The sequence below is a fragment of the Sander lucioperca genome, chromosome 21 (assembly GCF_008315115.2).
Source record: "Sander lucioperca isolate FBNREF2018 chromosome 21, SLUC_FBN_1.2, whole genome shotgun sequence".
Lineage (NCBI taxonomy): Eukaryota > Metazoa > Chordata > Actinopteri > Perciformes > Percidae > Sander > Sander lucioperca.
This window is the reverse complement of record NC_050193.1, coordinates 28,060,197-28,076,621: the sequence shown is the minus strand read 5'-3', so window position 1 is coordinate 28,076,621 and position 16,425 is coordinate 28,060,197. Positions and strand designations below refer to the sequence as shown.

At 39.7% G+C, this 16,425-nt stretch overlaps 1 protein-coding gene across 1 annotated transcript in view; it reads right to left on the bottom strand.

The window, feature by feature from the left end:
* grb2b (growth factor receptor-bound protein 2b) overlaps positions 1–16,054 on the bottom strand; it is a 53,643-nt gene extending 37,589 nt beyond the window's left edge. Inside the window, exons 1-2 of the mRNA XM_031321019.2 lie at positions 15,824–16,054; positions 11,397–11,648 (exon numbers count right to left, since the gene is read on the bottom strand). Of these exons, the coding sequence (XP_031176879.1) occupies positions 11,397–11,474 (78 nt within the window). The 5' untranslated portion in view covers positions 11,475–11,648; positions 15,824–16,054. The remainder of the gene's footprint in view (positions 1–11,396; positions 11,649–15,823) is intronic.
* Positions 16,055–16,425: the final 371 nt, after the last annotated feature.

The window sequence follows — 16,425 nt, the reverse complement described above, 5'->3', positions numbered from 1 at the left end:
CGGCTTATGAGTCTTTCAAGTGAGGTTTGGATTTTCAAGACATTCAGGCATCACAAGGCAGCGCTGATACAACTCTTTCATTTCTTCTGGTCAAGTGGATGAGGAGGAGAAATCAATACCCTAAGCACTAACAGGCGGTGAGGGAACCATTAATCAGGGGAGGGGTGGGGTGCATTAGGAGAACGTGTTGAAGCAACTGGCTAAAAGCTCCATTTTGCTCTACATTGCAAACTAAAGAGGGACAACAAGATGTCTGTCACAGGGTCACTTAAGAGAGTTCTCGCTGAGGCCAAAATCATTTGACTGCAGTTCTATTTAAACTAATCTATACTAAATTCAAACTGTGTGTCGCAAAGGACCGGGCGTGTGCTTTTCTGTGTAAATTCAGTGCTGCAGTGTGGTAGGTGCACACTGTAGAGTTGCTGGAGTTTGCTGTGGAGATACAGGAAGTTGCTGGGGGTTGGAAGACACATCAAACAGGATGTGAAAATAGCTAAGCTGTGGCATTAATGTAAGCACATGCAGACACAAAGGACACAGTAATGTTGGGACAGACTAGATAACTTACAACCCACAAATTCTACTTGACTCTGGGCTCCAAAAGGTTTGAGGCAGCAGGATGAGTGGGTGGTGAAGGTTACAATCCTGTCTGTCTTTCTCAACAACAAAAAATACTCTTCCATTTGTGACATTCAGCTGAAATAAAAGAGAGGTCAAATTCTTTTCGCCCACCAGCCAAATGGCTAGTGAATGTTCAAATTTTACCAGCCACTCAATAGATTACAATTGGTTCTTTTTGGTTGGCGAGTGAAGCTATCAGCCACTTAGCTTCACTCACACATGCATATTTTACCAGCATTTGGCTGGTGGCTGGTGCCAATTTTAACCCCGGGCCCCAAAGTAGAGAATAGCTGAATTGGGAAATCTATCTAACTCATACTGGCCTGATGAGCCAAAAATCTGAAAATGTGAATAAGTCGGTCACTTTTACCATTCTTCAGGACTCCAGTTGCATTTCCTAGACCGTGCTAACCTCACGTTTCATCATTTTATTTAGTTTTTTTGTGTGTGTGCAATTTCTCTAAATAATTATTTATTTCCTTAGTGTAATACTACTTTACATTTTCTTTACATTTGCCTCCTTTAATAACCACTGAGTGTCTTAATGTTCCACAAAGGCCTCGGCTCTATTGGTAATCTATTGGCAAGCTCTCATTCAATTCCTGGGGTGACTTTAAAATCTGAGCTTTATGGCATACTAATTCATTAGTGGCTGCAATATAAGACTGATAGTAATATGACATGAACAGAGCTCAAATAACACATGATCTGCATCTGTAGACAGCAGTTGGAAGAAGAAGCAAGATGAAGAGGCGGATCTCACGTCATGCTACATGGGCACAGTTCAAAGATTTGTTGATAGGAGTTAATTCTATCGGCTAGCAGAGCTGTTAATCTTTATTTATTTAAGGAGGAAATGAGAACAAGTGTACAGTGCTTAGGGCAATGGCCAGACTCTGTTGTGGTCTCCACCTGCTGCTTTGCCTCTAGATTTGTTTTCCGACACAGAAAACGAGCAGAATAATACTCGGCTATGCCTTTAAAACGGATGATTTCATTATAAAAACATAGATTTTTTTAATCATTGATTTTACAGTGTCATACTGCTCTGTTCAAATGCTACGGTAACAGGTCATATAAACAAGGTTATCATACATCTGAAACTTCAATTATTTTAGTAAATCATCTCCAGTAAAGATCTCCTAAAGCCAAATATTACTAGTAAGGATGTCAACGTGATCAAGAGCACACTTTAACTCTGAGTATGCTACAGGGTTTCCCACAGCACTTTGCAGCTCGGTCACGGAGGATAATGGGAGCAATGCCAGTGAAACTGTTACAGCACTTTTTTTGAAAATAGTTTCATGAGCTTAAAGATGCACATTGCAACTGTTATTTTAAAAATCTGGTTATTTATTTATTATTTATTATTATTTAAATGTAATATTTAGTGTAGTGTGTAGTACAGAGTCTGCACTACAGAGATGTATTAATTATATATTTAAATTTGATATTTAAATATCAAATTTTTGCGGGAAACCCTGTGCTAAAATGGTAATGTTAAAAAAGTATGTGTATGTAGACCTCACTGTTGAATGTCAACTTCTGAAGTTGCACAAAGTAATTAAGACAAAGCCCACGAGTTAAAAAAAGGCAGAAAAAGTACAAATCCTACATTATACCACCAGTGGCAATTTCCCCTTTTTTATCTATGCATGAAGGGAGATCACAATGTATAACTGAACTAGTCTGTGTTATGCAAATTTGTCATGGGCCCACTCTCTGCACATTTGTGCTGTAAGATATTTTACATATAAGCCCACGGTTAAATGCTTTCAAAATTTTTACATTCCGGTATCTAAAACTTGAACAAATCCTGCTCTATGTTCAGATTAAGTGAAAACAGTTTAACAACTTCAAATAGCCTGTAAAGATAAAACAGGAAGCTAGCTGAAACGGGCTCTGTGTGCTATTTACTGATAAGAGGCAAAAGCAATTGGTAGAGTATGAGCACACACACCCAATTCAGGTCATTCGTGTTGCAGCAGTATTTCTGAATATCATCCTCATATTTTCTTTAAAATACACACACACACACACACACACACACACACACACACACACACACACACACACACACACACACCTCTCTCTAGGGCTGCAACTAACCATTACTGACTAACAGATTATTTTTTGGGCCATTTTAGGCCTTTATTGACAAGACAGATGAAGACATGAAAGGGGAGAGTGAGGGGGAATGACATGCAGCAAAGGGAAGCAGGTCAGAGTCGAACCTGCGACCACCGCGCCAAGGAGCAAAGCAAACCTCCATACATGTGCGCCTGCTCCACCAACCGAGCCAACCCGGCCACTGCAACTAACCATTATTGTCATTGTCAATTAAACTGTTGATTATTTTCTTGATTAATCAATTAGTTGTTTGGTCTCTAAAATGTCAGAAAATGGTGAAAACTGTGGATCAGTGTTTCCCAAAGCCCAAGATGGCGTCCTCAAATGTCCTGTTTTGTCCCCCAACTCAAAGATATTCAGTTACTGTCACAAAGGAGTGAAGAAACTAGAAAATATTCACATTTAATGAGTGAGAATTTGTATTAATTTTTCATAAGAAATTACTTAAACCAATTAATCGATTATCAAAATAGTTGGCGATAAATTTAATAGTTGACAACTAATCAAATCTTTGCAGCTCGACACACCTCTGTACAGAAGTAGCAAACATTGCTCCACAAAAAGCCATAAACGATGGCTTCAGTGGCCTCCATGTTTACTTCCATACAACAGCATCTCTTGCACATGTGGGTCAGTTCAGAACTGTGGCTTGTTCACAGTGGAATCGGTTATTGGCCTCAGGGCTCACTTTGGGATTGAGCCTTCGAGTGCATGAGATTGGCAAATATTGTTTTCCTGACTATTCTTAAACAATGCAAAAATATATCTGGGCTCGACAGTAACAGTTGCCCTTGACAACCAGATTGAGTCAATTGGCAACCGTTTCGTGGCCTCTGGTTTCCCCCTTTGGCAACCACCTATATAAATATAAAATATTTGTGTTTTTTTTTTTTTTAATAAAAACAAAAAACAAAACTTACGAAGCTGGAAAATCTTATTTCAAAAGAAGTCAATATTTTATTTGGTTAAAGTTTAAACACTACGTTCGTGTGCACTACTTGGGCGGAGTGATTTGCTTGCAGCACATGAGAAGCCCCGTGGCGAGGAGCAGAGTTCGCCTGGAGTTCGTTCAGGTACTGCGAGCAAATCACTCCGCCCAAGTAGCAGAAGTAGCAGTGCTTCGCCTTTCTGAGAATATAGTTCCCAGTTTGTATCCGGTTAGAAGATGGCTGTGTGTCATGTGATCTTGTTATTTGTACACGCTGTGACTATACAAATCACAACATGTAAATAGGAACATGTTGGCGTTATTTTGTCACTTATTGGGAGCAGTAGACTAGATGGAGCCTGTTACCTCCAGGATCTGTGCTAAGCTAGGCTAGTCAGACAGTTACAACACGCACGGAGATAAGAAGGGTATGTATGGACTTATCTAACTCTGGGGGATATGGGGAATAAGACAAAGTTCCAATAAGTCGGCGTGTTCCTTTAAAACATGGCAACCGTATTATCAATATGGCAACCAAAAGCTGATGCCTGATTGGCAAGCCGGCAACCACTTTAAAAAGTTAGCGTTGAGCCCTGTATATATATATAAAAAAAATCCATCTTTTCTTTCAAAAGATACAAGGCCAAAATGTTGCTGCATAACAGAAAAGACCAAATTAGAAGAGTAGATATTATTAGTTTAACAATACATGGTACTGACTTGGTGAGGAGTTGGAGTCTCTGTTAAAATAGGACAGTTTGCTTTACTACTCATGCACTGGCAAATGAGAGAACTAAACGTTGGTGTATGACTCAAGGCTGCAAATTAGAGGGGCGCCTGGTCTGGTCAGCCAGCTGTGTGAGTCACGGTGACACACAGCTTGCTAACTGGCTGACAGTTGTGAAACCTGATAACTACATATTTTTAGTCTTCCCTCCATCTAATTAATGCCACTGATGTTGTAATACAGTAATATTATGAACAAAAGCAGCAGTATCTTCTAGTACAGCTCACAAAAACGATTAACCATAGTCAGTCAAATTAAAAAGACCCCTATTGCCAAATATGCATTGTGTTTCACTCTGCAGCATTGCACTGCTGTCTGCGGTAACGTTCTTGTAGTTAGTTGACGTCCGTAAAGGACGGACCATCGAGTGCGTTATCTAAACAAGTAACCTTTACCGGACACGTGTCTGTGCTGCGCTCCGGAGGCGCCGCGACCCCCCACGAGAAAACGGGGCCATTTAAGTCAATGCTTGACAGTCCACCGACCGCGTCACGGCACGCCCCAGAAGCGTGCGTGAAGTGGATCTCCGTTCAAGATACGCGGCAGGTCTATTTTCACGCGAGCAGCGGGGCGTTCGGACAGCCGGGCAGGAAGTGAAACAGCGAGAGTATCCACCCAATTCTCGGAACCGCAATTTCCACCTGAGAGATTTAGCATCAATACACAAACCTCCTCCAAGAAATGCAGGTTTTATGGAAATTCTAATGACATTTTATGACATTTAATATAATTTCCATCTTTAATACCTAATGCTAGATAAACTGGCATGTCCCATTTGTAATCTCTCCTCTTAAATGGGTATTTTGACAAGTGATAAAGGTTAGTATATTTCGGGATGATTAAATGGTTTGACACAACTGGTTTCCATGTCCTCAAAACAACCTTTTGATCCCCTCAGTGGAAGACCATTAGATAAATGCTTCTATAAAAAGGCCTTTTATAAAAGCTATTGAAATGAGGAGGAAACTGATGTGTGGGGAAAAGCCAGAGCTGGAGCTGCCTAATATTTTGGCAGCATTGACTTTTGGTAAGATGTTGCATTTATTGTACTTTCCCATTTCAGAACACAAGACAAAACAATATAAAGTAATGTACAAAATAATTGTTTTTCTCGATTACATTGTTTTTGTAATCGTTAGGAGCCAAAATCGGCTTCCTTTCATCTTTGTATTCTGAATGCAACTTTGACAACACCACCAACTGCCTATTTTGCTATCTACTACAATTTATCACATAATCGCCCTGCCGCAGTGTGTGGTAAGAAGTAGTGAATGAAAGCAGGAGTAGATGAACAAAGTGAAAAACAGATCTTCCTGTATGCCAACGTGAGGGCTGGAGATAGCAACACTGCTACGATCCCAGTGATCTGAAACTGAACATGGTGAGAAGGTAAAGGATGCTACATTCAAGGAAAGCCTTAACACGGACTTGCTCCTCTCATGAGAGGGACCCTTTGTACTAGAAGAGCAGAGCTGTTTAGTATTAGTATCAGCAGACAGATAGCACCGGGGATGGAAGCAAAGGAGCCACTATGAACACACTCCACCTCAGGGACGTTTTCTTTTAGATGTAGGCTACTACTCCAAATGCGTGTGAATACTGTGCTGCACAGCATCAGGTAAAGCAACATGTCACAGAATTGTTAGGCTGTGTATGATTGCTTATCTCGTTCTCGGTTATGTTCTTTTATTCAGGGTAAAGCCAATTGAGAAGAATTCAGTTTAGCATTATTGACAGCGGTTTCGTAGCCAACTTGTTTAAAAAGAAGAGAGCAAAGAGGAAACTGACCAGACCAAACTGATGTGGTATTACTCGATACTTAACTTCTTTGAAGTAACTGACCATTGCAGAGAAATTTGCAGAACAAAATGTTTAGCAACACAAAAGGTAGAGGGCACACACAGCTAAAACCAGGCTAACATACTTTGACATACTTTATGGTATTGGTAGGTACCATTGCACAAGCTGATCTTCTGTACTTTGGAGATCAGGCCATTTTAAACTTTACAATAGTTTATCACAGAAACATGCAAAAATGATCTTAGTTTCATTTTTTATTTTATTTTATTTTTAAGAAATGTTGCTGTAAATTTGGATTTTGTGCCTCAATATGTATGAAAAACTAAGTGATATCGTGTTGGGACATGCAAGCTAGTTTGAATAGAACTGTTGGATCAATCAATCCAATTAATCAAAATCATTGTCTATCTATCACTGTTGTTAGATCACCAAAATGGCGTGCGAGTATGTTTCAGTGACTGACAAGAGCTTGTTCCATCTCGTTTCTCATGAGTTACCTCAGGGGGGGAAGATTCAGACTAATGTATGAGTACTGTGAGGAGGAACAAAAACAGGATGAAAGAAATGGAGAGGGGGATGGTATCTGACAAACATCGGGCCAATTCATACCGTTTCAAAAAGTGAACTGGTCCTATGGGCAAAGCAGCCAACAACTAATTCAAATGAAATGTGGACTGAGATAGAGGGAACAGTCATGCAGGCTTTTCTTCCCCATTTCAGATGTAGTCTCTGTCCAGAAATAACCTGTGAAGCATTTTCTGTAGCTCTTATGGTTGTTCACTTACAGTATGTTACGGACTAGCTGGGTCAAATATGGAAGGCCAGGAGATGTGAATATCTTTTCATTTTAAAAGCCATTGAGTGTAGCTCTGGTGGGCAACAAAGGCAGACATTTTTCCAACTTTACACATAGTAGCATTAACTGTATCTCTTCATATAGTATGTCAGGTGGGACTGGCTATATGATTTATACTGTGAGACAGTAAAGATTTGAAAAAAAAAAAAGGATATATGCTTTGTGCTTTGTCACATGGATCAGTGTAGTTTTTGTTGAACCTTTGAAGGTGTAGTGTCAAAGTAGAGCTTCATACAAGGGATAAGACTGAATCTGAAGAATTATGTTTAAGCAATTAGTTTTAAGTTGTTGTACTTTCTGGCGGACAGAGACTTCTGTAAATGAGCTAAAATAAAAAGGCCTTTAAAAGCATCTTGCAAGAAAGGAAACAAATCAGGAATTGAGAGCAATGACATACGCACCATATAGGGAACTGAGAAGTAAAATATGGGTGTTCCATCTTTTTAAATATTTTTAGATGTTTAAATTTGAAAACAATAAGCAGAACATTAGGTAGTATGAAACAGCACGGGCACCGATAGGCTTATCTCATATCTCAACATCTTGGCTGGACCTAGCTGGTGAATTAGAGGAAATGTACAGTGCTTTCTCTTCGCATATGTAAATTTAATAAGACGACTCAGATTTAGCTCAGTGTTTCCTGAGCTAACTCTCTCTCCCTCTCTTTTCCTCACCCTCTAGGCGCCCCTGGTGAGATAGATATTTTCCCTTAAATCTCTTATTAATGGAAGAAAAAAAAAACACTCTTCCCTGACAGAACAGTTAACTCATCCAAGGCAGCCGACTTCTATATATCTATATATCTATATCTATATATACACACATATATATACATATATACATATACATATACATACATACATACACACACACACACACACACAGTATAACATGATAGCATAAACTCAAAGTATTTCATCACATGCAAACTGCTGTAAAGTAGTCTTGCACGCTACCGACTCATTAACACCGTTAGGGGCTGAAAAGCAGAAGTCCCTTTATAGTAAAGATCAAGATTCTGTGGAAGGGTTACAAGAGTAAAACTATTTGGAGGAAGGGATGTAACGATACACTCAAGTCACGACTCAATACGATTCTCAATTTTCACAAGTTCACGATACGATTTTCTCAAGATTATTTTTTAACAGAATGAGCTGCAGACAAACTGAAAAATATTTCTTTATTCATATAAACTGTGCAAGACAACAGATGTGTCCTCTTATCAAAAAGTGCAACTGAAATTGTATTTTCTTATCTTAAATAACAAAAATCTAATAAAAAACAAACAAATCCCAAATCAAAATAACTAAATGAATAGAAATATATCTCTTCAAATAAATAAACTAAGAAAAGATAGAGACGTCTGACGTCAAACACATGAAATCAAAAGTAGATTACGACCTAAGCTTTGTGGTCCTTTAGAAATGTATCTTTTACAAAAGGGGCTATTCACCGTGTTGACAGCCAAAAGCTTAAGAGCAGTGTTTCGGAGAACCATCTTAACCGTAGGCGGTAAGTCAAAAAAAGGACTGACCTTTAAGCCAAGGGGGAAGAAATAGTCATGCAATATCAAAAGGATGTCTTAAACTGAGTGTTTAGCAACACACATTTTCATAGAAAATATATCTAATTTTTCTGCACTGTTGCCTCTTTGTCATGTCATCACTATGACTCTAAATAGAAGGATTGTGATGATTGCATTTAAATCCAAATGTAATCATTGTGGAGGAAAATTGCAGTATGTACTTCCTAATAGCTTGGCTATCTCATCAAGGTCAGAGAAAGACATAAACGCTTTTCAGGCGACCAGAAAGCATGAGGCTTTGAATAAGCCTCTCATGCCTGAGGATCTGGACAAGCCTGGGGTTTCACAGAGCACTTTAGATAGCTCATAATGGAACAAAAAAAACTAGGCATCTTTTGCCTTTTTAATGCAGCGTAACACAAGCATTGCTCCTTTAGAATACTTTACTAATCACACCTCAGGCTAGAGATGCACGATATTGGAAAAAAACTGACATAGCAATACTTTTTTTCCCCTGCGATACATATTGCAATATGAAAAAATGAGTAATGTTTACAAGATGACAAATAGCTCTATTTGGAAATAATCATTCTCGACTACTGCGGTGATTTTGTTGGGGAGTGCGTGTAAGTAGAAAATAAAAAGCAACTTTTCTTATGTGAACCATTCTTTGTTGAAATGTAATGCTTTACAAACACCAAAGCAAGTAAGCGCTGCGACTACTCATCTGAAGTGATTATGCAGAGGGACATTAGGAAGAAATACACCGGTTGACTCACTTATTCATTTAATACTATCAATCCAGGCTAAATGTCAATGATATTAATAATGCATGCATGTTGCTTCCCATACAGGTTGTGGTTGACTAGCGGGGCCGGCTTGTTTGTTAGATAAACTGATCAATGTATGTTGTGACTGGTGGTACGCTGTGCATGCAAAGCCTGCGTGTCACGCACGAGCAACAAACGGTGTATCCAAGAACACTTAAATCAGCCTAAATTATGTTACATCAGACACAGACTTCTGTTGTAGATTAGTGTAACGTTTTCAGCTTCGCAGCTCCGAACTGTAACGTTAGTTGGGACAGACCCCTTGATTCTTAATGCTAACTATATTAGCTTTAGCCTGGCTGGTAGCAGCTTTCTGGCAACTCTGCGGTGAAAAATGGCCCGGGAGACGTCGTGATAACTTGCATTAATCAGATGATTTAGTTCGTCTTTGCAGCAAACATAAAACACTGACTACTGTAGGTTCACTACCCATGGAGAAGCATGTGCATCACTGCGACGGTATTTTTCTACACACCGGAGAGCCTCACTTCCCATAACAAAGCCCGTCGGACTAACGTGACGTCACATACACACGTTGCCCACATGGCCACCTGTCTCAAATGGGCCAGGGCCGGTCGGTAACAGTCACGTAAAAGGAGAACGGTGAAAGTTTACTTTTCTATCAAGCAGCAAAAAAGTTGTAGCGTTAACATCGCACGTCCTGCGATGTGACTATCGCGGTAGGGCTGAACGATTTTTGAAAATAATCTAATTGCGATTTTTTTCCCAAATATTGCGATTCGATTATTTTTTTAACCTTTGTCTTCTGTATTATTCAACAAAGACAAACAATAAATCATTTTATAGTATGAACAACACACAATTACACACTAGACAGTTAAAAAAGTAAAAATATAGTATATACACACACAGTGTATTTTTTTACAGTGCACAGAGAGGAGCTGCCTCCAGCCCCTCCCCCTCGTAAAGTTACGTGCTGCCGTGTGTTCTTGTTCAGAGAGGCTATCGTTACGTTAGCTAGTTGCTGGTGTTCTTGCCGTGGGATTAACTGTACTAATAAAACTGTTGAAACACCGCGGCCACGCTGCTGTGAAAGCTCCCCGAACGTCATTTATCAGTCTGGTTGTTACCCCTCTCAGTGGCAGCTCCTCCACTCCATTTCTTTATGGACCGCTAACCAGAGCTAACCGCTAATCAGAGCTAACCGCTAACCGTTGCCAACCGAGCCTTCAGTTCTGTGTGTCTGTATCCATTAACTGCACGTATGGACTCGAACCAGAATAAAATCCTTCATTTTATTAAAATGGCTGTAAAAGTTTTAAACCACAACTCAGAGTTGTTTGAATGACAGAAATCAGCTCCAGGTACGGCGTAGCGTTAGCGTGCTAAGTTGATGCTTTCTCTGCAGAGTGCAGACTGATTTGCTCTCGCGAGTCATGTGACCAAATCGCAGCCTTTGCGATTAGGAAATCGCGTTTTAACATATCGCGATATTATCGCAAATGCAATTAATCGTTCAGCCCTATATCGCGGTGAAACTAAATATCTTGCAGCCCTGCCTCAAGCCTACTGGTCTTTTTCTTTCGTTTTAGAAATGTGGATGTAAGTTTAACAGACACATCTGGCAAGTGTATGAATGTAAAATATAAATGAAAAAGAACCTATTGATCACAGTGTCCGATACAGGCGCACTGTAGTGTTATTTTTAGATTTGTGGGTGATGATTTTAATCCCACAGATTTTCTTTGTGTTTATAAAGATAACATCACTGCCTGAAACTCTTTTTATACTGTTAATGGCACTTTCATTCAACACTGATATGACTGATATGATTCTTATATGATTCTGATCTTACACAGGAAAGACAACCTACAGCAAGAAAACATCTGCCAGCATTTCATAATTATGAGTAATACGGACAAGTCTTAACATTAAACGATCAAATTGTTTTCTCTTACCTTGAGGACTTCGCCACGCTTGAAACTAAGCTCATCATCAGCAGTGGCGTTGAAATCGTATTTGGCAATGGCCTCCATGGTTGTTGTTGTTGCGGGCTGGAAAACGGCTCTGTGGTGTTTCAGGGGCTGAATAAAAAATAAAAACACGTATCCAGGCTTCTGTGGCCAGATGCTTTTGCTCCGAGTCTCTCCTCCCGTCTATGACCCGCTCCTTTAGGGCTTGGACCTCACATAAAGGTTACAGGAATGTTCCTGCAAACAAGAAACAACTTCGTACTCAATATGGACAAAATGTAGTGCTGACAGTAACAACTGCACAGGGGAGGATGGTCTTCTTAGAAAATAAATGTTGATATGATTACTCCGAGACATGAAGATTGACTTTTAAAACATAAAACTAGATTAAGATGGCCTGAATCAAAACTAAAGATGATTTCGGTTTGATCTGAGGCTTAAGAGCGAATCAAACATATAATCACCTCAACTTGTATGCTGTACCGTATTAGCTCAGTAGAGCATACTAATGAATTGTGTCTCAGTTTTAACATTTACTAATGAATTGTCCTGTTTTTCTTTTCTTTCGTCCTGTTTTACCCAGTTTAATATAGCAAATGTTACTATTGTATATCTTTTGTCCTTTTTATTGTAATTTAAACCTGCTTAATGGACTACAGGTGGAAATTAGCCCTTGGGCTACAATATGTTCACAATCAGAAAATGTGAACATGATGCTGCCTTTATGTTGCAAGTTTGTACTTATTTTACTGCTTCTTGGTTACACTCATAAAATGTTTTTGTAATTGCTTTCTTGTAATCCTGGGAAGGATTACAAGGAAGCAGTTATAAAAACCTGGGAAAGTTATATTGTGGTCTAGACATTACACTCTTTGTTCTATTGAGACCTTACACAATTCAAAATATAGCACACAAGTAGGGCTGCACGATATGAGGAAAAATATATGTATATTGCACTAGTGCATATTGCAATTTCGATAAAATTGCGATTAATTGTGCAGCCCTACACACAAGTATTAATGGCCATTTCCAATGGCAAACTTATGTGAAAAGGGGTTGGGGCCTGTATGTTCTTGCTGCTGTTACTGTGGGCACATTTATAAGAGGATAAGAAGATATTGATGCCAAATTCACTACAATCAACAGCAATTAGTACAGACTTTCCTGACAGCCAATCACCTGGCTCGACCAGATTTAAGTCAGTAGCCTACTTAAGCAGAGCTGACAGTGATACACTGGCTAAACCTACAGTTGCTGAGTTAAATGGATAAAGCTACATCATCTCATTAAGTTGTTTGCTGATATGCCATCGTGCAGCTTTGATGGGTTCACTCCAATAAAGCCCTGAATCGAAAGAGGCCATTCAATCACAGACAGACGACAAAAAAAGAGTAACAAACTTATGGCAAATTATCGGCAAGCAATCTCAGATTGAATTGCTTTTTCAAAAACAATCCAGCTTATCTCATCACAGATAATCAGTTTATAGGTTAGCTACACAGTACAGAAGATGCAGGAGACTTTTCTAGAAATCAGTAGAGCCATCTCCATCATTAAGGACCCTTACCACCCCTCCCACTAGCCTACATCTTCTCCCTCCTGCCATCTGGGAGGAGGTAGGAGCATCAGCTGTAGGACCAGCAAGAAGCTAAACAGCTTCTTCCCACAAGCAATACAAATGAACGGACTATCTCTCTCACACACACACACACACACACACACACTATCTTTGTGGGGACCCGTCATTGACATATTGCATTCCCTGGCTCCTTACCCTAACCTTAACCATCACAACTAAATGAAATGAAATAGACCTTCCATTTTAATATCTAAGCTGTTAGACCTGGGCCTCTGCAATTCTATTTGCAGGTGGATACAGGACTTTCTAACAGGCCGCCCCCAGACAGTTAGAGTTGGCACTACATACTCAGCCTCTATAGTGCTAAACACTGGAGCATCTCAAGGCTGCTGTCTCAGTCCTCTATTATACACTCTGTATACTTATGATTGTATTGCTAAACACCCCACTAATAGTATTGTGAAATTTGCAGACAATACTACTGTGATTGGACTCATTGACAGCAATATGAAACTGCCTATAGAGATGAGGTGAGTAATTTGATCTTGTGGTGCAGAAAGTAACAGAAATAATTTGTCTCTCAATGTGGGGAAAACTAAGGAGATAATCATAGATTTTAGAAAGAACAAACCCACACATACACCTGCCTTTATTAACAACTCTCCAGTTGAAACTGTTAACCTTTAGATTCTTAGGCATCCATATTTCAGACACCCTCACATGGTCCGTCCATATCAGCTGTGCCATTAAGAAGGCACATCAGAGGCTTTATTTTCTGAGGTGTCTTAAGAAATATGGTATGTCCCTTAACATTCTACAGAATTTTTACCACTGTACAATTGAGAGTATATTGACAGGCAATATTGTAGTGTGGTTTGGCAGGGCTACTTCACACGACCTTAATCTTCTGACAAAAGTAGTCAAGACTGCATCTAAAGTCATCGGGGTTCCCCTTGAATCGCTCCAACACATTTACTGGAAACGCAGCACTAAGAAGGCACGAGGTATTACGCAGAATTCTAGTCATCCTGCACGTAATCTCTTCTCCCAACTTCCATCAGGGAGACGTTTGCAGAGCATCCCAACACGCACAACACGTTTTAGGGATAGTTTTTACCCCCAGGTAGTAAGGTTATTGAATGATAGCACAACAGGAAGGAGGGCTGTGGTCTGAATTTAATCACTTATGTATATTGTGTTTGGATATTCCTAAATGTTTTAAATGTTATGTTTTTAAAATTGTTATTATTGACTGGTGCTGAGAGAGTGCCAAGGCACATTGTATTTCATTGCTGTGGTACTTTGTACTAATATGCATATGACAATAAACATGAACTTGAACTTAAATGCCTAACCTTAACCCTTACCCTCACCCTAACCATAACCTAATTCTAACCCTAATCCTAAAACCAAGTCTTAACTCTCAAACAGCCCTTTAACCTCGGGGTCCAGCATTTTGGGCCCCACAAGGCTGTGCAGACCCCACAAGTATACTGTATTCCCCGGTTTTTCACACACACACACACACACACACACACACACGTCATGTTGAAGCCACTGAACTGCACTTTCTAATGGTTCCTATATGTTATGGTTATAGACTGATGTTCTGTCTGAAAGTTTGTTTTAAGTTCTATTTTAGATAGGACCATTTTTAACTTGTAAGTAGTTCTGTTTTATTAATGCACTGTGACAAACGGATGAGTGTATGCCTGCACTCAGTGAAACGACAAACAAAGTGAATACTGAAAAGTAATTTGACTGTAAAGATAGATAAGTCCTAAAATGTGACTGCAGCCACTGTACAGCTGTCAACAACTCAAATAGCTCAACCTTGAAACCTCTAAACGGCCGGGGACTTCTAAACTAGTTCTCCATTCTGAATTCCGTTTCATTTGTACTGTTATTTCTACTTGCCCGATGTCTATATTTAATGTATTGTACCTCGTTAACCAACGTTAGACTGATGGAATAAATATCTTGGGACGATTTGTAGTCCGTGTAGTTATCCTTAGGGGTTTCTGTAGGTTAAAACTGTTACTGTAGGTTTGAATCTAGACAATGTGTTAGTATTTATAATATATGCTTACTATCTGCTTAGTGGCTGTGCCCGTATACACAAACTTCAGATAGTTTGTAAGATTTGTAAATAAACGTAACACTCAACCCATGGCCACTGTAATGCTACTGAAGACAAACCATCAACACAGCACACCAGTGACAGAATTAACGTTGGTTAAGACAAAGTGCTTGAAAAGGGAAACTGAAGTCGAATGAAATGGGGGGCAGCCTGCAATAATCCCCTAGAATTACAACCTTCTCATGATTATTTACTGTATATATATATATATATGTTACATTTTAACATCTAGTAATGTACCATTTTGAGCTTTAGACCACATTTGTATCCTTTTCACGCGAGTTCGAATGGATCGACTTCGTTCCAGCAGCAGCGCCCAGCGTTCTAGAACGCTAGAGCTAGCATGCCGGCTAACGGTCGGATAACAATAACTGCGATGCCGTGTGATTACTAAACTTAACCCTATTCATTTATCACAACGGGCACATTAACAGTGACATTACTCAGAACAAGTGTCGAGTTTAAAATAAGCATGTGCTGTTTACTAAAGCTCGAGGCCTACAAGCTAGCTTCACGTTGGCAAATGTGAAAAGGAAGAAAACACCTTTTTTTTCATAGCGCAAGCTGTTGTTGCTAGCTTAGTGGCACAGTTAGCTAGCCCAGCAGCTAACGTTACTGAACTTGACTAGCCTGCGTCGTGAAAGGAAACAGTACACAACTTTTATGTAAAGAGAAAGCATACAGGACACTCACCACTCGAGATATTCCGTTTCGATGCTGCCACTGTAACAAACTAAAACCATATAGTGGGATTTATCCAACCGCTGCTTCCTCTTGAGAGGCAACAACCGATGTAACGTTATGCCTGATGTCGCTTAAACACCCCGTCCTAGGGATCGCTACTAGCATAAGGTTTGCGACGTTTATTTCCGCTTCCTTCCACACAGTGCTGGGAGGGTCTGCCTACTGTTGTGACTGGAGCTCCTCCCTGTCAGTCTTCCACTTGTCTGCCAAACCCACCTCGTAAAATAACTAACTGCCGGCTACAATACTTCCTTTAATTACCCCCTGCGGTTGTTATAAGTAACGTTAGCCTAAAACTGATTACCTTTTGACTTGGTAATGATACAACGCAGCGAAATAGAAGCCTATGACATCTATCTATCTATCTATCTATCTATCTATCTATCTATCTATCTATCTATCTATCTATCTATCTATCTATCTACACTACCGGTCAAAAGTTTGGGGTCACTTAGAAATGTCCATTCTACTCCATTACAGACAGAATACCAGCTGAGATCAGTTGCATTGTTTTTTTAATCAGGGCAGCAGTTTTCAGATTACATCATGTG